General features: G+C 34.8%; 1 protein-coding gene across 10 annotated transcripts in view; it reads right to left on the bottom strand.

The window, feature by feature from the left end:
- Nucleotides 1-23,826, bottom strand: part of Nav3 (neuron navigator 3) — an 813,909-nt gene that overhangs the window by 115,829 nt on the left and 674,254 nt on the right. For all 10 annotated transcript variants that reach the window (XM_013072315.3, XM_013072311.3, XM_087192477.1 and 7 more), the window contains one exon: nucleotides 19,122-19,241. In XM_013072315.3, coding sequence (XP_012927769.1) covers nucleotides 19,122-19,241 — 120 coding nt within the window. The remainder of the gene's footprint in view (nucleotides 1-19,121; nucleotides 19,242-23,826) is intronic.

Genomic DNA, 23,826 nt, shown 5'->3' with positions numbered 1-23,826 from the left:
GAAAAGTACTGGAAAAGACTGCAGGGAGAGCAGAGAGGAAGGTTTCAGAGAAAAAAAAGGTGAACGTGTTTTATATGAACAGATTACTAACAGACGCAACTTAATTGACGGTGGATCTTGAATTCTAAGACTTATAGTGCAAGGTATCAGTACTGGGAAAGTATGAGAAATAGAGTTTAAAGGAGGATTTACAGAACAATACATTTGTGGGAATATGAGTATAAGGAACAACTTTTTGTCTTAAAACTTTGATATATGTGACAACTCAATTTGTCAATCATATATCTGCTACTAAAATGCTCACTGGGAGAACTGGATCTTCAAACTGCTTTTGCTTAACAAGGCCCTCCTAGAAATCATACACAGCATGCTTAAAATGAAACATCAAAATATTCAACTTGTAACTTACTACCCTCAAGCTAAAATGTGCCAGAAAGAAAATTACTTAATTGATCTGAAGAACAACTTTTTCTGAAAACCTGTGCACAGATATTTTTCAAAAGAGGTCATTAAATTGACACAACTAAGACAAATTTAAGAATGTGAATATGCCAAAGAACAAGACATAGTAAACAGCACCTAGGAAAAGATCTAATTAACAATTCTATTTTTAGAAAGCTGGGCATTTTAAAGTGAAAAAGTACCTCTGGTATGAGCAGAGGCAGAAATAAACAGCATGGAAGACAAAGGGCAAGAGAGAGGGGAATGTGGAGGGCTCAGGACTGAGAAGGAGAAGTCATAGCCATGTACCCTTCTCTTGGACAAAGAAGAAACACAATTTTGTTTTCACATAGAATGCCATAGCACCTCAAACAAGCCTCTTTTTTTCTTTTAGAATTGCCCCTACTAGGAATCTCACATGGTCAAATAGGTCTAGGCCAGTGTTCTAATAGAGAAGAAAACAAGAGAGACAATGAAAGTAAATAATGACAGTGTACAAGCGATTACAGCAAGGTGGACAGCTGACTTAAGCTGAGAGGAGCAGCAAGAGCAGACAGTCATACTCTTCTGCCATTCATGTGTCTTTAGATTCTCAGTCTAGGCTGAGTACCAAAACCTGCATTGTACTGGGTTTTCCATGAGCCACGAAGTCTTGAAGTACCAGGTCCATTAGCCTTGTCTAAGCCTGGAGATTAACAAAAGGTATGAATGTCTGTTGACTCTGACCAGGAGTCTAAGAACATTCCCATGAATCTGAAAAATTAACTCCAATTTCTCCAAATATAAGGCTACATACTAAATATACTAAAAACAGGACTATATGTTATGGCAATGTAAGTACCTGAGTGCTTCACATCACATATATCACACTGTACAAAGTCTCACATAGCCTAAGTATTTATCCCCTCCAAAACATTGTGACTTCTTTATTCCCTTTCTTAATGACTTTTATTTTCTTACCTGCTAGCTTGTCATACAGATAAAAATTCTCTAAGACATAATAGACTCCATTTAGGACTCCTAAATTGCCTTTGGTTGGTAGGATTTTGAATTAGCTTATTTGTGATCAGAAGCATGTGCTCAGCTAAATAAAGTAGTATGGTAAACAAGTTTCAGATAATTAGATGGTGCTGATTATACCTGCAGCATGCGCTTGACTTGCATGATTAATTCTGCACTGAAGACTGCACATACTATTGTATTCTGCAAAACACAGCATCACAGTGAGAGAAAAGAGTCCAGGGTACCCCGTGACCACCAGTATCAATTTGAACACCATTATTTTAGTATGTGTAATTGGTCTGATATCTTGGAGAAACTCCAAAGCAGCCACCAATCAAAAGTTATTAACTGTTTTAGATAGAAACTAACCTATAATGGGAAAAAGCAAAATCTAAAAGTCACAATCAATACTGAAACCTACTGAGTTGATGAGTTGCTGTCATTATAATAACAATGCAATAAAAATGATAAGAAAAGAATTGCTTTCAAAGTGTGGTGATTAAGCTTTTAATCTAGAGGACATTTATGCAAGTGAAATTTATTTTAAAAGCATGTTTCAAGATAGGAAACATTGAAAAGTTAATTTAAGGCTCACTCTCTAGATCACACAGACAACTTAATCATACAAAAGGGTTCCTATTGATCTTTATAAAATGAAAGAAAGATGCCTGTTATGCTCCCGTTGCTTCCTTGCTAAGAGGACATGATATTCTGGTCTTCCACTTTCAACTAGCCATTCGGATTTTCCCTATATTTTATATGTCATTTCACACCACATGAGTACCTACTATGAGAGTGATACTTTTAAATTTTAAAATTTGTTAAGTATACCCTTGCTCCAAAGTATTCTAGCCCAAAATGTCAGATTTAAGAATGTCCATCTGGGTACAACTGAGATTCTGTTGTCAACAGAATGAGTGTTTGTTTGGAGGGGAAGGAAATCAGGTAGATAAAGTATTAAAAGATGAGGAAAGCACATTTAGTATGATAGGCATATTAACTCTCAATGCTTCATTTGTTTCATTTGCAAAATACAGAATGCAATATCTTTAATCATGAACATTAAGCACTTGGAGCAGCATCTGTCATATAGTCAGTTATACAAATAAAAGTCACCTTCCCTTTTTCTACTGTCCTGTGCAGAAAAGAGAGCAGCCATTATTATTTACACATGGAATTAGTGGAACCCTATCTAGTGGGCAGGCAGACCTGACACTCCTATAGCGCTCTCCTTGGACCCTATTTCATCACAGATGTAAGATCAGTTAAAGAAACCACAAGATTTATTTTTTGCTGTTGTTTTGTTATCTGTAAAGAAGGGAGTATTTTTCTTCGATGAAAAGAAAGAGAATTGTGCCTTGTGCTATACATTTTTTTGCAAGTTATCTTATACAAGGGGTAGTCAAAATAAATGTTAAGTTTTTAAGTAAAAAAAATCATTATTACAATAAGAGGACATTGCCATTATTCCTCTGGAAAATACTCTTCTCACTTCAAATACACTTATTCCATCATTTTTGACACTTTCTAAAGAAGATCTGGAAGTTTTAATTGTCAGTTCCTTTACATGGTGTGATCAAAAATACAACAGTGAGTGCTGCTACTGAATGTGATTCAGTGAAAAGTCCGGTTTCTAAATTCTGACCAGGTGTCCTCAGTTACCTTATAAACTACATCTGACTGGGTGACTTCTGGCTTTCCCCTAAAAGTCAAAATGATGATGAAAGTAGAAATGAAGACACTCATAGAAAAAGACTTTCAGAACTCCTTCACAAAGTAGCAAGAATCATGGAGTGGGTTTGAAGTGAGAAGAGCATTTTGAGGAAGAGTAATGGCAATGTCTTTTACTATAATAAAAAAATTTAAACACCATATATTTGATCATATGTTGTACACACTTTGTGACAGCAATGTTAAAGTAAGTTTAGGATTATGAAGTAGATACTAATATCAAATAACAAATATAAAAAAAGTACTGCCTATTTGATCTGGTTAAAAATGTTATCAATCAAGAAAACAATGGATAGATCAATGTCAGGCTAATGAAACTTCAGAGATAAACAAAACTAAGTTCTGTTTTAAGGCACCTTTCTTTCAATATTGGTAACTATGAACTAATTTTTCCAAAGGCAGTTTCAGGTAACTAAACTATAAATTTGTCTTTACATTTGAAAACTTCTCACATTTTATTTAAAAGTAACAAAAGACCACTTCAGAATTCTTATACTAAAAATTCTTGCGTTGGTTGCAAGGCTCAACGGCACATGAAGGCTGCATGCTGTGACAGTCCTAGCTATAGAAGGTATGACACTTCCTAGCACCAAAGTATGTTCCCAGCTGGGGATTTCAAATGACAATTTTATTTTACAGTCAATTGAGTGCTGCTTAGACACAGGAGGGAGTTATTTGTGTATGAGTGTCTTCTTGATCTATTTATGGAAACACAGTAAAGACTGTTAAAAATGAACAAAATATTTGTTAGACATATGATAAAACTATTTTTCCCTCTAATTTGATTTTTCTACATGCTGCTGCCATGGTACAAGAATGGTTAAGCATGCAGGTAATTGACACCATTCCACATTATCTTCTGAGTGTTTGCAGGGTAGGGGCAGCAGGTCTCAGAGGGTCATCTTTCTACTGTATTGATACAGTTCTATTTGTCTGTCATCACACTGCAGGTTTGCTCAGTGAGAAGCTGTGGCTTTAAATTAGAAAAATGGAAAGAGTGAGATATAACTCATACTTCTTATTTCATCTTTTAATAAGATTCAAGTTTGATACAGTACAAAAGGAATGAGAATGTTATGGGTTGAAATGTGTACCACTAAGAATTTGTATATTGACACCCTAGGCCTTCCCTAGTGTCTCAAAATCTTTCTGTATTTGGAAATAAGGTCTTTACAGAGATGATGAAGCTAAAGTGAGCTTATTAAGGTGGACTGTAATCCAATATAGTATGTCCTTACAAAAAGGAGAAATCTGGACAAATACACGCAGGAATACAATATAAAGACATAAAGAGAAAAATATCTACAAGAAAAGCAGAGAGGCATGGTACAGATCCTTCCCTCACACCCTTCAGAGTGAATGCAGCCTGCCAACACCTACATTTCTCACTTCTTACTTCTAGAAACGTGAGACAAAATGTTTCTCTAACCTACACCTACCACTGTGTAGTATATGTACTTAATTACAGCAACCCTAACAAACTGATACATAGAATGTCACACCTAAAATGAGAGCCAGCGAATAGCAGCTGGGTACTTGGTCCAAATCATAAACTCTGTGAGCTAAGAAGGCATTCTGCATTTTTAAATAATTAAAAAATTCTATGGCAAGTTGTTTTATTTTGTTATCTAAGTACAAAACATGATATCTTGATTTTTGCCTCTTACTATGAGAAACCTAAAATCTTTACTATCTGGCTCCATACAGAAAATGTTTCCTGAACCTTGGCCTAGATAAGAATCAAAATGAGCTCAGTTCTGGTTTCAGAATTAAATTATTAGAAGTTCAGTTAACTTTATTGAGTAGCCACATTTTTATTGGCAAAAGTTTTTTTTAACAACTTTTCTGATTTTACATAATTCATAAAGAGTAAACAATATCACAAAAGACTGAACAAGTAAGAAATATAAAAAAGCTCATACACAATAGCAGTCAATTTTTTTCTGAAATATTAAAGTAAATTATGCAACAAATTTGGGAAGTCTACAGTTTCCTATAAGTTTTCTAAACTCAGATGAATTTCTCAGTATTTTGATGCAAAGATATGGAAAGCAGAATTTTGAAAGAAAATTGCCATCATGTATCTTACTATTATACTCTGCTATTTAAGTTTCTGCCTCTGTGTCTTGATCAAAATATTTTTAAATAGATGCTGGACAGCTTAGAAATAACTGGAACTATGACAAGAACCGAGAATTTTTAAGCAAACAAAAGCAAGTAGCTATGCTAAGGATGATATTCTTTGAAAGAATTTCACATTTAATAAATTCTTCTCTATAATGCTTTCAAATGTCAATACCCTGTCTACATGGTTCTTTTTATGTCTATGTTTTTTAAAATTAATTTTATTGGTACATTTTTAGGTATACAATACAATGACATTCATTGTTGGAGATTTGTACCTTTACATTCTGTATCTTGATTCTTATTTTTTCCCCATTCCCCTGCCCTCCCATCAACCCCTCCACCTCTCTTATTTACAAAGACTTTGCTTACATTTTTTTCATTTTCTCATATTAATTCCATTTCCTTCTTTCTTTTCCCCTACCCCTCCCTCTTCCCCTTCCCCTTTGCACCTTTTCTTCCTATTTCACATTATCTATTATACATTTTGACCCTTATTTACATTTTCAGTTTCTCACACCAGAGGAACTATTGTTTTTAAAAATCTTTTTATAAAAGAAAGCATATCAATCAATCATTCAAATAAACTTTTATGGGGTATTACCAGTGTATCTGGCTCTGTTCTATATGCTAAGAATATAAAATCAGATAAATAGAATAAATACTTTCAATAATATGTGGAGAAAATTATAACATGGCAAATTATAAGATAGAGAAGTAACACTGGGCCTGCTAGTAGTTTTTGAGCAGAGTTTACAGAGGCAACAACACCAATGAGTCTTTAAGGATAAATAATAGTTATGAAGGAGACAGAATTATTATTCCACTATTCCAGGCACAAGAAAGAGCAAAGAATAATATGGAATAGGTTTGAGAGTGGTGTGAGCAACAACCAATAATTTAGGTTTGTTTGTTTGTTTTGGTTTCTGTATGTGGACCTAAGGATTGAACTCAGGGCCTTCACACAGCTATATTCCCTGCACAGTGCTGGGATTATTGCTATGCAGCACCATTTCCAGCTAATTCAGTATTTTCAGAACTAAAACTGAGGCCAAGCAAGGCAAGAGGCAAGGTAAATCTGTCCAGAAAGTAGGATGCTTGGAACTGGAAGAGGCTGAGACGGGGAATAGAAACAGAGTGCACTGGTAATTTCATACATTAGGCTTGTTCATATTAAGTAAGGGTTTCTGCAGTTAAGGTGCTTCTTTGGCCTTGGTGGTTGGTTCAGGATGTGCAGATGACCTGGCCTGTTTTATCCAAGTGACTCCTGAGGACCTGACAAAAGCTTACTTCTCTCTCTGTAGAGCTGAATCTTGTTGTTATATCAGCTACATCCAAATTCAGAGATAACTGTGGACTTTGCAGTTATGCAAACAATGCATACTTTTTGTCCTAAGAAAATTTTAATATGACTTTCTCTCACAATCTTAAGAGGCCTATTAGTTTACCTGGCAATTATTAATGTCTCATTTAATTTTTCATTGTAAAAATGAGGCTGAGAAAGTTACATACCCTTTTAGACTCATACAACTGTGGCATAAATAGAATAAGGGAGCTGTGGTTCTAACCTTTAAACACTTATTTTCTACAGTCATGCTAAATTCTATCTCCAAACCTACACTTTCTCCTAATGTATTCTGCCTCTAGTGATTTAAGAACTTGTACACAGTAAGCACATGGAAAATATATGGGAAGAGTACAGGAAATCTTAGCATTCTGAGAGGCTAAAATGGGAGGATTATAAATTTGAGCCCATTCTGGACAATTTAGTGACTTAGTGAAATCCTGTTTCAAAAGATAAGGGCTGGAGATCTAGTTCAGTAGGATAGCTGCTGAGTTTAGTCCCCATTGATGAAAAAAATAAGATATTTTTGATTAGATGAGTTCACTTACACGAGATTGACAAGATTATAGGATCTAAATAAGGAGAAAAGCTAGGAGCCTCAATATTAGTTATCTACATTATTTTAATCACTTTATGTCCCCACACCCCAACAGTGCTGCCCCTGAAAGGGATTAAGGCAATTCTGATGCAACTCTCTGTAGTTCTTTCAAGAATGTTGCTATAAAACCCTGAACCTGGACTAACTCAGCCTCTGGCTTTCTATGTCAAGATGCAATGGCTGGTTCCTGCACAGTTATCCCACTGCCACCCCATCACCACGGGTGACAGGTGAAGCAGCAGAGGCCCTCTAAGCTGAAGCAGATGCTGTTCCCTGAACCCAAAAAACTGCCAGCTAAGTACACCTCCTTTCTTATAAAGGTGGTCACCTCAGGTGTTTTGTTATCGTAATGGGCTGATTCATTACATATGTATATATAATTGGATACCCAAACTGTGTAAATAGAGAGGGTGGGTAAACCTAGGAGGAGATATATTAAAGCAGTATCCTTGCTTGTCATTGGGATGGAAAGGTTGTGGATTATTTTTCTATCCTTTATACATTTGTACACTCTGTGAACTTTCTTCAGTAACCATGGAAAAGTTTTATAGTGATAAAACAACTCTGTAATTCAGGAAATAAGCACTCATTTATAACGAAAATACTTTCATTTATAACTTATCTAAAAAACATGGAAGCTGTGGTAACAGATAAAATTCACCTTATTGCAAATAACTTTAACCATTTAAAATACAAATTAAGTCAAGCAAGAAAGATACAAACAAGTGGAGCACATATGACATTAATAAATAAATCATGCCACCCTCTCTGAGTCCGGATGAAAGAGATGTAGAATTTATCAGCTGCCAGCTGAGAGTCCTCAATTTAATGATCCCAAATGGACTGTGTCACCCCATTAGTTACCCTATTTAAAAAAGAATTTATTCCTAGTTCTTAAAGTGAAAAAAAAAACCTCAACTGTTTCATGTCTAGATGCAACTTCTTAAATCAAATTAAACTATTAAATTAGCTAACATAACCTCCACTGTTCTATTGCTTCTCATGAAAAAATGCAATAAAAAGTCCAAATGGCCTTTTCCTTCATATAAGTCTCTCAGTATTTTTCTGTATATATCTCAAAAATATTTCTCCCATTCTTGTTATTCTGTTATTCCTTTGAAACTTTTGGAAATATTTATGTGAACAAACGTAAGATTTCGAGATAATGTCAAATACGTAAAAGAACAAAACACTACTAAATTGCTTCCCTGATATTGACAACTTAGGTAGCCATTTAGAAGCTTTAAACATGGCAAAACTTTATTCTGTCTTTTGTGTTTTTAGATATTGACAATCTGAAGTAGAAAGAGATCATGATTACATAATAAATTAATCTACAAAAACTTTTGAAACTGAATTAAAAACACTTTAATATAGAAAAGGATGGGCCAGGGATTTAGCTCAGTGGTTTCGCCACCTGCTGTGCAAGTGCAAGGACCTGAGTTCGATCCCCAGCACCAAAAAAAAAAAAATATATATATATATGGAATATTAAATTATAAAATTAAACATGTTATATAGTTATACTAAAACTTTATTTAAATTAATTTTATGATAACAGTAAAATCACAGGAAGAGGTTTCAAATCCTGCCATTAGCATTTAATAGCAAAGGGTCTTTATTGCAAAGATAAAGTAAAGTAATATATTAAATAATAAAGTGTGTGAGGCACACATTCTAGGACCTCAGTGCTTATGGCTACTCTAGCTATTTTTATTATAACCCCCTTGGCTTCCTCTCCTCATCTTCCCCTCCTTCTCATCATTATCATCTTCATGAGATTTATTAATAAATCATATTGGAAGAAGACAAGGGAAAAGTCCTGTATAAATTATTGACTATAGTAAACAGTTTGTGCCAACTTTAATATTAAGACTAGCTTTGCAAAGAGGTGGTAACAGCAGGTAGTGCCACCTATATGTGTGTTTCCAAATATATTGAAAGGTATTTCAAACAATATATATCTACAACTTGGGCTAGTGGTATTATCCATGTATCATTTCAATTTCAGTGGAACTTTACGTTTTAACAACCTCTATTCTAACACCCTTTCAATTTAAGACCCTTAAGCACAGGGGCCCTGAGATTGAGCACAGGACTAGCCAACAAATAGGTTCTTGGTACATATATGTGGCAGGAATTAATTCTACAAGTAGTTTTATTGAAAACTATTGGAAGTTTATAAGATTATTCACAATGGGTTAGTTCATTCTGAGAATTAGAGGGAAGTCTAACACCAGCTCCCAAGCCTACAATGGTAAGCCAAGTGCAAAAGGAAAGGTGAGAGGTCATCAAATAATAGTTGTTCTTCTTTCCTAATGTTTTGCAATGGATTTTCTCTACTTAGAGTAAAGAAATGTAGGCCAAAAGCCAGACCACTTGATTATGAAATGAAGTGATTATATTTACTTTATCTTTTCCCATCACAGCCTATTAATCTTCTTTGAGTTTGCTTTTAATTACTATAGAAAGTCAGTAAGTTAATGAAGGAAATACTTATGATTTGGGAATATACTGATGCTCTGATTAAGCTGGAACAAATCAACACAGAATAAAATGAATTATTAGAGTGTACACAAACCAGTGACAAGCATAAGGAACCTAACCCGTGGAATATTTGATTGGACTCTTAGGAGAAATCTGTTGCTCTATTTTTTCTGTTTGTAACAGGCATAGAAATAGTAAAGATGCTCCAAACATTGTAAATGACTGCCTACATGATTTTATGAGACTTTACTAATAGTCTCCTTTTTAATGGCAATGAAATTTCTGCACATCGCTAACAACTGTTGATTTGGTCACCTAATATGACTATATATTTGTACCTAGTTTTCCTTCAATATATGAAGAGTTAGGTACAATGACTAATAACATATGGTACATATACTAGTAACAAACCTTATTGCCTTTTATGAATTCATTGATAAACTGTAATTTCAGCACCTGGATTGTAGTTTCACAAAAAAACCAAGTAGTATAGTTCAAATATAATAATTTCTATGACATAGTGTACTTTAGTATTTTAAAAACCATGGTTAAATATAAAAAGTAACTTTTTAAAAAACTAAATTAATTCATAATTGAAATTAACAGTCATTATATTGAGGTATATAGGTAAAAATGTGATAGACTCCAACAGGAACCTGGGAAAGGTATCTTTCTTACTATGATTTAAGTCATCATATGGATTTGATAAACACATAAATTATTTACATAACCAAAGATTGATTTCTATGATCCTTCCATTTCAGTACTCAGGCAATAGTTTGTAACAGGCCCAATCATCCAGGAAATCTCTACTTCTTAAATGTAAACTTCACATCCATTGTTGGCAAAAACCTTCCTCTGATAGTCAATTTCTTTCACTCCCTTTCTTTTATTAGACATGCACAGGGTTGTCTAAATTACCAATGCTTCTAGAATCCTTTATCTCACAGCCTAACAACATCCTTGGCTTCACCACCATCTCAATTCAACTTAAACCCAATAGTCAATCACTTAAAACACATTCTATGTAACATTATCTTATTTCATTCAATCAGTTTATTCCCAATTCTGGATCAATTCAGTCACATATTTTTCTATTCCTCTACCCCAGCTGCTGAATAAGGCTACAGAAAGTACATATTGATTGTGTCTACTATAAATTCATGGTGTCAAGTATTAACTACATAGCCTTGTGTTATGTAAAGAACCCTTGGCACAAAAAGAATTAATAAATTAGACACAGAAATTTAAAACTCAATGTTTCATACGATGAAAAATTAGAAATGGTATTGTTATGGCTTGTATCTAGGTGTTCCTCCACAGCCTCATATGGTCACAGATGAGGCTTTTCAGAATTGGTCTGATCTAGGGTGTGTGATATTGGGTTTAAATGTGTGACACTGGGATTAAGGGTACATGATTACTAAATTAGTCCACTGACTGGTTTAGCATAGTTCTCGTGTGGTTAAAGGGCAGGTAGCCTGGAAGGGATAAAAGGAAGAAGCACAGTGCTGCTGCTACTTCCTCATTACTCTACTGCTTTGCTGACCTCCTGCCTTCTGCCCACCATGAACTGTTTCCTGTCTGTGATGCCTCATTGCCATGCCACCCTGCCTTGGAGCCAGAATAAACCTTTCCTCTTTTAACTTTGTGTGTTGGGTATTTTGTTTCAGCCACAAGAAAAGTAACCAAGACATGTATCATCTATCAGGTAAAATACTTGTATACAGAATATATTTTTTAAAAACATTTACAACTCAAGTAATCCCAGTACTGAAAGAGGCTAAGGCAGGATGATTGCAAGTTTGCATCCTACTAGGGCAATTTTATGAGAACCTTTCTCAGAATAAAACACAAAAGGAGCTAGCAATGTAGTTCAGTGATAGGGCGCTCCTGTATTTGATCCCCAGTACGGCAAAATAATAACAATTACAAACACACAAATGGTGTACATAGACATTTCAATAAAGAAGCTGAATATATTAAAAAGTTCTGACAATAATACATTTTGGTAAGAATAAGAGAAATCAAATTATCATACATTTATGGTGGGAATAAGGTGCTATAGCAATTTGGAAAACAGGACATTTCATTAAAAGGTAAACACAAATATATCACACAACCCAGAAATTCATTTTGTAGGTATCTATCAAGGAGAAACAAAACCTATGTCCCCATATAGACTATCCCACAAATGGTTACAATAGGATTCTTCAAAACAGTTAAAATAATGAAAACAAGTCAATATTCCACCGACTAATGAATAAGGAAAATATAGTACATCCAATAGTATCTCACTTGACAATAAAGAAGAAACTACTGAGGTAGGTTACATATGTGAATCAAAACCATGCTTAGCGAATGAAACCATAGGTGAAAGACTATATAGCGTATGAACCCTCTCATGTCCAATACCCACAAAAAGGCAAATCAATAAAGACAGAAAGTAAAAAGTGGCTGACCAAAGGTAAGCATTAGAATGGAGACTGATGGCAAATGGGTTTGAAGGGCTTTTGCAGGCAATGGAATGTTATAATATTAGATTGTGGCAATGCTTGTACTAAAAAATTACTCAATTGTATGCTTAAAACAAGTTTATGTCATGTAAATTAGAACTCAGTGAAGCTGTTATTCTTTTAACTAAGCTTTTGGTGCATCTCTGCAAAGCCTTCGTTTTGCCTTGGTAATTTTAACAATATTCAGTGGCAATTCCAAATTTTGATGTTTCTCATTATCCTAATCTGCACACATGTTCCTCGTTCTCAGCAATGATTGTCGTCTACTTTACAAAGAAAGAAGAATAAGTAGAATTATAAATCCAGGTATTTTCTCACACCTCCAAACAAATGTAAACAATCCTTTTCTGTTTCAGAGGGAGAAATATCTCACCTTTCATTTAATTTCATTCTATAATCTTAGTCCATGTCTTACTCTGTTTGGACCCTTATAAGAGAACACCACTGATGTGGTAGCTTAGAAAAAACCCAGAAATTTATTTCTCACAATTCTGGAGGCTGGAAGTCAGAAATCAAGGACCCATCATACTTGGTGTCTGGTGAGGGCCTGTTTCTTGGTTCATAGCTGGCTACCCTTTAGGGGCTAGGGAGCAATCTGGGGTCTCTTTTCCAAAGGTATTAAATCCATTCAAGAGGACTTTGCTCTCAAGACATAATTACCTTTGAAGGCTCCATCTCAAGTCCCATCCCATCAGGGTGTCAATTTAAACATTAAATCTATATCAATCCTATGATCTCTTTCTGGATTCTTCCAATATTTTAAGAAATATCAACTTACTTTAAGAATTCACTATCTATGCCTGTCCTAATTCTTTTATCTCCAAAATAAAACAGAACAGGTCAGTAATAGAGTAATCCTCACTCTGTCCATTGGGTTCACTTTTATGTGACTTTTCTTACCTTTACTGCTACTTTCATGAAGATCAGCTTTCCCCTTATTGTTTCTACCTCCTAACCTATCATTTCTTGTCACCTTTTTATAACCTATCACACTCCTATAGTAAGTACTTCATTGAAACAAACTTTGATAAGGTCACTAATAAGAAACTAGTGGCCAAACATCACTTTTTCTTGGAATGTGACATCATTGTTCATTCTTTTTCCTATCCACTTTAAAACCATCAGTTAACATAAGTTGTTTCTCAATCTCTATGTTGGAGCTGACTTCTCTGTCCCTTCAGTGATTGCTCTTCTTTTGTTTACTCTTTAGATGTGAAGCATTCCTGCTAGGGTTTGTTTTGTCACTCTGCATCAGAGGTACAGGTGTGATTTTAGTGCACATAGTGTTGATTCAGAGAGTGATTAAACATAGTCTAATTAGTTACTGCCAAAAAATGTCTCAGGCAGGCCTGAGCCCAGCTACATTGAAGGATACCATGGCTGGGAAACTGATTTTAGCTGTCTTGCGTTAGGAAACTTGGAGATGTGGCACAGTTCTGCCAGTTACTCATATCTGGTAAACAGCTTTTCCTGAGTGATGGTATTTTCACTCCAGATGATACCATCACCAACTGTATCCCTGTGAGAAACTTTAATGTTTACATAACTGTAGATGAGAATGGAAGAATGTCCTGATTCCTGCTTTACATGAGCGTCTCTGTGATTTTATAGATTATCTGCCAGTGAAAAAAAGTGACATCTTTAACTCTATTTAATGCTCACATAGATCTGTTAGCAGAGTTGCCAATATAGGAAAATCAGGAGATTTCAGACAAAAGCCCAGCTTCTTGGCTTCACCAGAAATATCGAATGGGTTAGCCAAACTTGGCCTTCTTTTCCACATTTATACGTTTCCAAAGGCAGCAATCTTGAGAGAATAAGGTGGCTGACCCCTTTAGGCTGGTCTTATATATTAGCAATCAAGTTTATTACACCTTCACCATGAGGCTTTAGCCTTCGGAACTATAAGAAATAAATGTTTCGTGTTTACCACCCACTCTGTGGTATTCTGTGATGTAGCTGAGCAAGTTAACACACAAAGATAAAACTCAAGTTCTCTAGAAATAAGGGTATTCCCACCTCCATTCCTCTGCCATTCTTCAGTTAACTATTCAGCTAATTTTTCTACTGGACTTTTAGTAACTTCCTAAGAAATCTGGTTCTCTTTCTATCAACCCCCTTTAATATTGTTACATCGCCGGAAAAGACTTTTTTAGAATACAATGGCTATAGTACGTGCTCTTGCTTTGAAATACAAAACAAAAACTAATTACAATAAAATAGCTTCTTATATCATCAAGTCCAAACTTCTGTCATTCCTACCAGCATTCCCAGGATAGTGGAAGAATTCTATTAAAGTCTTTTTACACAAAACTCTTCTAAATTTTATGCACTCACTGCCCAAATTCCTTCTGATTTCTCTCAAACTATGTGTAACAAAACATCTGTGATTTTTTTTCTAAAGAGTCTGTTTAAATTATATTGCTTTTGATGTCTGTGTTTGTAGTTTAACTGCCTGTTATGAATTTGTGAAGTTCCTAGAGATTCTCCAACATACCTACAATGATTACAACTATTCTGTAAACTTTCCTAAATCAGGTAAAAAGAAATGGAGTTAATATTGGTGGAAATTATCATCCATGTGATGTGGAAAATAGGGAAACTGTAGTATCTTTAAGTAATACAATATTTAAAGTACAACATGGCTGGATGCTAAAATTACTACTCGTTTTTTTGGGGGGAGTATTTTCAATTTGCCAATAAGAATTCAGCTATTCTCTATTGCTTAAGTACATTTTACTCAGGAAAGGGTCAAAGGGGATTCTATGACTTCACGATATAATACAAACAATTGGAGCCTGGCTATTACAGGTAGCTGGCTCTGCATTGTTATATTAGTGCATTTTATTAAACAGCTTATAGAGAGAATATCTAAGAAACAGTGCAGTGATGAAACACCATTGAGGGTATTTGGGGGAAGCTTTTAAAATTTTTTAACAGTAAATTATTCAAATCTTATTTACTAATTTGCTAAAATGAACCAATTATTAATATATTTCATATTATTTAAAATAACTTTATGATAGCTGAGAAAACACAAAGATGAGAGGAAAATGCCTAAATCTTTCTGCTATTGGCTACATGATCTCAGGTAAATCACTTACTGTCTCTGGATTCTTGTTATTTTATCTGTAAAATAATGCATTAGATTAAATTAAAAAGTTTAACCTAGAATATCTAATGTCATTTCACATGACCAGAAACACCAGAAAAGACCAGCAAGAAATTATGGTGTGCTACTGCACCATAGGGTAAATATAGATAACAATAACGTACTCTACATTTCTAAAAGCTAGAGAAAAGGATTTTGAATGTTTTCACCAGTCTCTATACAATATGTCAATTTTTGATGCATTTAAACTTTTTTAAATCACATTTGTGTATTGTATAAGCTGCCAATGGTTATTTTACCAAATTGTCTGACAGACACTTAATGAGTTCCACAGCCACTGGGAACACACAGATTGGATGTTATATTGCATTCAAGTATCTCGTGTTCTATGAGTGCAAATGACATGACTGTATAACAAAAACACAGATGTTCCGTCGTGGCATAATTCACAACAGGAAAACAAGGGACGTTCTGTAGAAGCATAGACGAGGTATAGTTTGAAAATGAGCAGAAGCAAGTTCTATGAAAGACTTTTTATCATTTAAAAATCTATACAATCTGCTGTTTGAATGTATGTGTATGTGTGTGTCTGTGTGGTATTTAGTGAAATAAAACTTCCTCTGTAGAACATTCTGGTAGGTGTCTTCTGCCATGTAAGATTTAAAATGCTAAGATTAAAAGCTTTAGGCAAATATGGAGATAATAAGTCTTCTGATTCTCTCATAGCAATTTCCTTTTGTGTTGAATAACAGTGAACAAAAAGGTATTACCTTCTAGATATTCTTGAGTATCTTTCTTGAAATAGACATAATTTAGAAAATTTTATAAAATAACAATAGGTATTTTAAATTAACATAAAGATATACCTAACTAAAATATTTAAAAACATGCATTTAAAAGTGATCCTTGCCCTGGGCCTGGGATTTAGCCCAGTGGTTCCGCCGCCTGCCCCCCAAGCGTAAGGACCTGAGTTCCCCAGTACCAAAAAAACCCCTACAAACAAACAAACACAAAAAGTGATCCTTGCTCTGATTCACTTCCTAAATACAGGATTTTAAAACACATTAAAATTTATTTATAACAAAAGACAAACCTTTATTCTGTGAATAGGAGGCCTTGAAGCATGATTTGATTGCTATCTAAATACTAAAAGTGAGTAACATGGTATTTTTGGCTCCTTTAACTAAATAATTCTTTTAGAAGCTTTATATCATTATCAAAAGCTAAACCTTACCAACAATTTATTTCAGGTGCAACAAGTCATTATTTGATCTTGTTTAAAAACAGTGTCACTGGTATAGTGTAACATTTGATATTCTCTTTCTCTTGACAAAACTCAGCTGTGATTGTTTTGTGTTTATGCTAAGTGTTTATGGTTTGGAAGGTTTGGGGTAAATCTGATCATTTTTTAGATAATGAGTCTTGAAATTTAATGTACATAAAATCACCTAAATGTCAGCAAAAAGCTAGATCATTGGGGTCCATGCCTAGAGTTTCTGATTCTGCAGGTCTTAGATATGGCTGGGAATTTGAATTTCTAGCAAGTTCTCAAGTGAAGCTGCTAGGGAAGGCACCACACTTTGCCAACTATTGTTTTGAAAAGACAAAATTTATTAAATACCTGTTTCTTTCTCTCTGTTGGTCAGAGGGCCCTTAGTCACATCCAGTCTAGGACTTTTTTTTTTTGTTGTTACCGGGGATTGAACTTGTGACCTTGCGATTGCAAGGCAGGCAGCAGAATCATAGTCTAGGACTTTAACAAATAAGAGTGACTTATCCCCATTTGTCTCCAAACCAAAGTTACCTTTGTGCTGATTCTTAGGTTCTTCCATCACAACTTCATTTATGACAGACGAACAGATATTCCTTCCTTTAATTTTTTTCCACTGTCAGGTAACAATGTATAGGTCATCAGTTTCAAAAGATGGTACACACTTTGGATTTCTTCCCCTGTACTTACTATCTCCCATGTTTGCACATAAGCTATTTCATTTCTCCTATAATATCCTTGCAGCTTCTTAGCTACTTCTGACTTCATTTGCCTCTCTACCAAACTGAATTCTATTGCTAGCCTAAATGATTGTATATCCTAAATGAATAGATAGCTTATTCCTTATTACTTTGCTCACTTACTGTATCAGCCTTCGTTAAACCTCATCATGTAATAAATATGACAAACATTCTGCAATCATGGGCATACATTATAATAGGGGATAGAGAAAATAAACACACAAGGAAGTGTGATATATTCAGGGAGTCATATGTACAATGAGGATATAAGATAACTGACCAGGAAGAAGCTTATCAGAGCTACTCTGGAAACACCCCTCTGAGAAGGAAACACTGGGTAAGACTGAAGGTAATAAGGTAAGGAATGTAGAAAAGGGCTTTCCAGGCACAAAAGCATCAATTAAAGTTCTGACATGGTAATGAGTTTAGATTGTTGGAAAGAACAGAGAGAAGTCCACGGGGATTGAAGTTAGTGAAGGTATCAGAGAGAAAATGGGTTTCAGGAATGCAGGCTTGGGAGTGAGGGGATATTTTTCACAAGCCTGGTTAAACTACATATTTCAATACACTCACATACACACACACCCATGCATGCCGCACACATACATGCATGTAGAACTAGGAGACTGGGATATACTAGATACCAGCTGAAAGCTAAGTCTGCTCTTCTGCTCCACTTGAGTTAAGATATAAACAGCATATGAAGGAGGAGAAACTGAAGGCTAAGGTCAGAATTCATTGCCCAGTCTTTGAAGTAGGTGGTACAGAACACACACACTAAGTTGTACGTATTTCTTATTTCAGAATGTCGACACTCATATATTATGTCTTATCCTATTGTTCTTTTCATAAATGCTGAATTAAGGAACTGTTCTAGGATTAGATAGATGACATAGATATAGATACGTATGTTATGGGAATGGGCATTCCCTCCTTGTTCATAAGGTAAAAATTCTGAATAGTGAGAGAGCTAAATTAGGTCAGGAAAGGCCGGGGATTTAGCTCAGTGATTTCGCCGCCTGCTGTGCAAGCACAAGGACCTGAGTTCAATCCCCAGTACCAAAAAAACCCAAAAAACAAAAAACAAAATAAAAAACTAAATTAGGTCAGGAATATTTCTTACATTAGCTTACAAATGAAATGCTCACAATCTGTGATGATTCTGATAAAATCAGCAGAATACTGAACAGAGTGAAAATCTCTCTGTCTCTGTCTCTCTTTCTCTCTCTGTCTTCTTTAAGCAACTTAAGAAAATAGAGAAGCAGAAACTAGCCTAAAGCAATGATGGTAAAGCTTTTAGAGCTTTCAATGATATACACAACCTGATGTGAAATACATGCCATAGGTTCACCACCCCAGTCTAAAGCAAGAGTTGTATATTTTCAACGCCCACAAGAAATGCATCACGTTTATTATACCTGATAAATATTGTAATTCTTATATTATTCTTATATTCTTAAATTTATTCTTATATTATTAGCTTTTATGTAAAACGAAGGTTATCTGAATTGAAAAAATTAGCCAGATAGGAAAATAAGTCTATATTTATAATGTATTAAAATAAGCAACACAATTTTCAATATTATACAGCTAAAATACTCCTATAGATGAAATCACTTTAGTTTTTACAATATTCTAAAAAAACCATTAAGTAAAAAGAAAAAGGCCTTTGGTTTATGCTGTGAAAATTCTTGTGATCTTATTTATCAAACTGCCACATGCACTCTTCACCATCATGTGTGTTGACAGAATTACCTGTCTGCATCCACTGTCACATCATGAACGCCTCTTTGGATGACTTCCCTGGAAGTCGCTGTGTCTGGTACTCGGTTTAGACTTCTAGTGTACAGGTTGAGCCCTCCATCTGTCATGTACCTGAAGAGAAATGTCTAATTAATCCACAGAAAATTAAATGATCTGTATAATTTAATTTAATACACAGATTGTGTTCTCAATTTTCAATGATTATTTAACATAAACTCTTCATATTTTTCCATATAAGCATTCTGCTCATCAGAAAGATTTTTTTAAATAATAATAAAAAATACCTTTTCAATTTTATTAGGAAATCAATATTCTTTACTGCATTGCATAAGTAGGTGATCATAAAACCTATTTTTTCTCTTTTGTTATCAATATTTTGGACAGGTTTGAAGACCAAGATAATTTTATTTTGTAAATAGTATTTTTAAGCAGTGGAGGATCTTAGAACTAATGGGACATCACTAAACTTAGAATTCATTTATTAGATGAGAATTACACCCCAATTAGTCACGATCATAAAATAATAACCAAGATGTATTAAATGTTTAAAATGTTTCCAGGGCCTATTCTAAATAGTTGGCATGTAATAACATTATCATCTTCATTTTAAAGATGAAATAAATAGGTGCTAAAAGGTTAGGTACTTGCACGTGGTTCCTCAGTCAGCCGTGGGAGAGCTGAGGGATCCATCTAGAAAGTTGGCTATTCTGTTAGATTCCATGTTTTTGTTTGTTTATTCTTTATTTCCTCACTGATAATAATCAGTTGTACATATTGCATATATTGTAGCTTATACAGGGTTTGATTCTAATAATTCTGTCCTACACATTTGCATGTCACATTTTTTTTTTCTGAATAAAAACAGGCTTCCCTTAAATAGCTTTCTACCTTTACATGGCAACTACTTCTGTTATTTTTGAGTAGTTTAAAAACTGGGACTTCAGACTTTTGGAGCTCCTGTCAATTTGATTCTAATTCCAGAACTTTGTCCACTGTGTCACTTTGTCTTGGAAGGGAACAGCAGCAAGGCCTTTTAAGCAGTTCCAGGAAACTAGACTGTTCCATTCCAATATATATGACCATGGACCCATACACTAGCTTGTCCAGTGGTCTCAACCTTTCCCAGGTTCAACCAATTTGTGTGAGTTTTCTGGTCTGGTCCCACCGACTGGGGTTCTCCCCTTCCAGTACTACCAGATGCATCATTGCTACCCTCTGTATCTTTTCACATAAATGTTGATAACATGTTAGTTCTCTTGCTCTTGGTTGTTTGCTGTCAACTGCTTAGACTTAGGTAACTTATTATCATTTTTTTGTAAGTAGTTCTTTTTTTCTTTTTTGGCTTTGCTATCACTTCCTTTGTTTTAATGGAGAACTTAGGAAATTAAACATAATATGTTTCTACCATATATACTATCTTCCTATAATTCTATTATGTTTTTATAGTTAACAATTTCTGTCAGCTGCTATATGTCACAAGTAGCCAAATTTTAATTACATCCACATCCAGAGAAGTTAAAGTCATTCTCTCTCCCACTAACAGATGAACTACAGTTCAGTATCTTCCTTTGTAGTTGCATAGGTAGCATGAAAAAAGTGATCGTAAGTGTTAGTTAGGAAACCTATACTAACGACAAATGATTGCTGTGAGACTTTTTTATGATTAAGTGAAAAAAAACAAGATCATAGGGGAGAAACCTGCATAGATAACCTTACAGGGTCAATATGTCAGGAGTGAAGACTTGGAGCCAGCCTTTTTAAATTTAAATACAGTGCTGCTACTTACTAGCTATGTGGACTCAGGCATTTCATTTACACTATCTATGACAATTGCTTTAGCTGTAGTTTGGAGATAGTAATAATGCATAGAATATTGTCTAGGGTGTAATAAGTACTATTTATATATAGATTAGCATTGTCACGTATGTCTTTCCATTAAATCTTCTCTATTCATTAACAATGACTCATATCCCACATATGAAATTAGAAAAGGAATTGAGATTAGGAGTCTTTTGGTTCACAAGGTAGACAATTTTAAGTCAGTTTAGGTGCCCTAAACTTTCCACTCTTATACATACTTCAGTCGTTTAAAGTTTAATAAAGGAGAGAACTGAGAAAGGATCAAGGCAGAATCAGGAATAAAGTGTCTCTCCCTCCCTATTTTTAAATTTCATTCCCTACCATTCTTAGATTAGTTTGTGTCTGGACTATGGGATTTAAGTACAATGCTAATTTTAGGTTATATTCTTGGTCCAAGCTACTCATCACCATGCCACAAAAAGATAACTTCAATTTTCACTCAATTAAAATAAGTAACTTTCTCCCAGTTTTCTAGAGTGTTCTTTTTCAGCTTTATAGAGATATTTTTTCAGACTTTTTATAAGAGGGCTTTGTTTAATTCCTAATTACTGACCCACATTCCCCAAGTGTATATAGTAATTTCAAAAGAGGAGGAAGCGATAAGCCTTTGCATGCTTCAAGAAATTTTGAATTCTCAGAATGCCGATTAGGTAATTTTCTGGTTTCTACCTAGAGTACATGAAATATGAAACTTCATTCCCATTTGCACTGACTTCATAACATTCCTTGGGCTTGCATGAGAAAAACAAAATTCTCCTAAGTTAAATATCTTCTTCATTCATTCCTATGTCTATTGAACCGCCTTTCCCTTTGACCAGTAACACATACTTATAAAACTTGTGAGCGAAAAATGAACTGTGTGATTCAATTTTGTATGAGTTGTGGCACAGACATTTCTAGGTTATTTTTTCTTACTTAGAGAAAATACAAAGTAATCCCTCTCATCTCCCCACATTTAAATTCTAGGCTAAGATACTCTGCTGCCTCCTCCTGATGCCACCATGCCACATTACAGACACTGGTAGCAAGCACATGCACCCTGAGCATACTCCACATAGCCTCCAATCACCCAAGAGTTGAGACTCAGCTACCTCTCCATTAACTGTGTCTAGTCAGTCGTCTTCCACACAGGAGACAGGACTGTGACATGCTTTGCACTTCAATCTCTCTCTTTACTCTGCATTATGAAAGAGATCATGTATATATAAAGTCATTCAGGTAAATATCTCTGGAGGAAATTTTATGCAGAATTTGGAGTAATTTTACTCGGCCAACATAAAACAGGCAGACCACTGACGCACATTTAAACAGACTTATTTGGGAAGCTACCCAAGATCTCTTTTGAAAGACTGATAAAGAACATAAATGAAGGAAACCAGAAGTCTAAATCAGATTTCAAAATAGGCATGAAACTTGGGAGGAAAAGAATCTAAAAACATTTTTTGGTCAATAGGGAATTTAGTAGCAACTAACTAGCTGTCATCAAACCAGTTTCCTGCTCTCCTTGGGCACATGATTGAACCATATTTTCTTGCCTTTTTTATAATTAGATGTGGCCGGGGAGTCGTTCCAGACAAAGAAATGTAGGGAGAATTGATCTGTGGAACTTTCAAACATGGTGCAAATAAAATTTTCTCACACCATGGCTCTTCCTTTCTTATGCCATTTTCCTGTTGAATGTGAATGTCAAGGATGATACTGGAAACATGGCTAGATAATACCAGAATTCCCATCTGTCTTACTCTGTGTGATTGCATATGGCATACATTCCCCAACTGAAGACCCAAAACACCAGTGAGTGTATAAAGGAGAAATGATCTTCTTTGTGTTACATTCCCAAGACTGTGACATTTCTCTGATATATGAATTGTTATTAACTAATAGGGTCTTGAAAAACAAAATGTTCCTGAGTCCAACATGCCTGCAATATATATATACATATATATATATATTATATGCAGAATTCAGTTGTTTAAAAACATTCTTTTAAAACAACTAATTATCCCAGAATACTTGTGTATATGTATACTGATATATTTATATATACATATATTAGTATTCATCTATTGGATAAATGAACACTTACACAGATATAAAGTTACTAGTGTCTGAATCACATGTGGGCACACACTGTCTGTTATTCACCACTGCATGCTCAGTGACCCTAATGATGCCTAAGGATAAACTCAAGCAATGTTTTTGTACTGTATACACACTTATATATATATTTCAGTTTATAAATCCTTGTTGCTCTATATTCTTTTCCAAGTAGTCCCCATTCACAATTTCCACTATCTTCTATTGTGATGAGATCATTATAACTCTGTTCTGGACACTATTTTTGATTTTCCACAATCTTTACATTCCACAGTCTCCAACTCTTAATTTTTAACTCTCCATTCATCACTTACCCCTACCCCTCTCAAAAAAAGAAAGAAAATAAACAAGAAAGTTCTGCTCCCTCTCTTTTCCTGTTTTCTCTAATGTTAAATATTTCTAACTCTTGTGCTTACAACCGAGGTATATCATATGAATTCTTTGCCTCCCATATACCCTTATGAGGAGTCCATCATTATTTCTGGAATTTTTTGTTTTGTCGTGCTTCACTCATCAATTGCTTTCCTCCTTATATCCCTTACCAATGCCTCTACTGTATTTCTGACCTTCTAACCTTGTATCTGAGTGCTTGCAATAGCTCCTGAATCTAGCACCAGCTCTTCCCCTTTCAATTAATTTTGCATGTTTCCCCTAAACTGTCTTTCCAAAACACTATCTCCATGTCCCACTCTGTGACTACTTCATAAACTCTCACAAGTAGTGGTTTCCAAGACTCACA

Source organism: Heterocephalus glaber, unplaced genomic scaffold (genome assembly GCF_053883595.1).
Source record: "Heterocephalus glaber isolate CG9 unplaced genomic scaffold, H.glaber_assembly_v1.0 deba00001571, whole genome shotgun sequence".
Lineage (NCBI taxonomy): Eukaryota > Metazoa > Chordata > Mammalia > Rodentia > Bathyergidae > Heterocephalus > Heterocephalus glaber.
The sequence above is the reverse complement of the archived record's forward strand: the minus strand, read 5'-3'. Positions and strand labels throughout refer to the sequence as shown.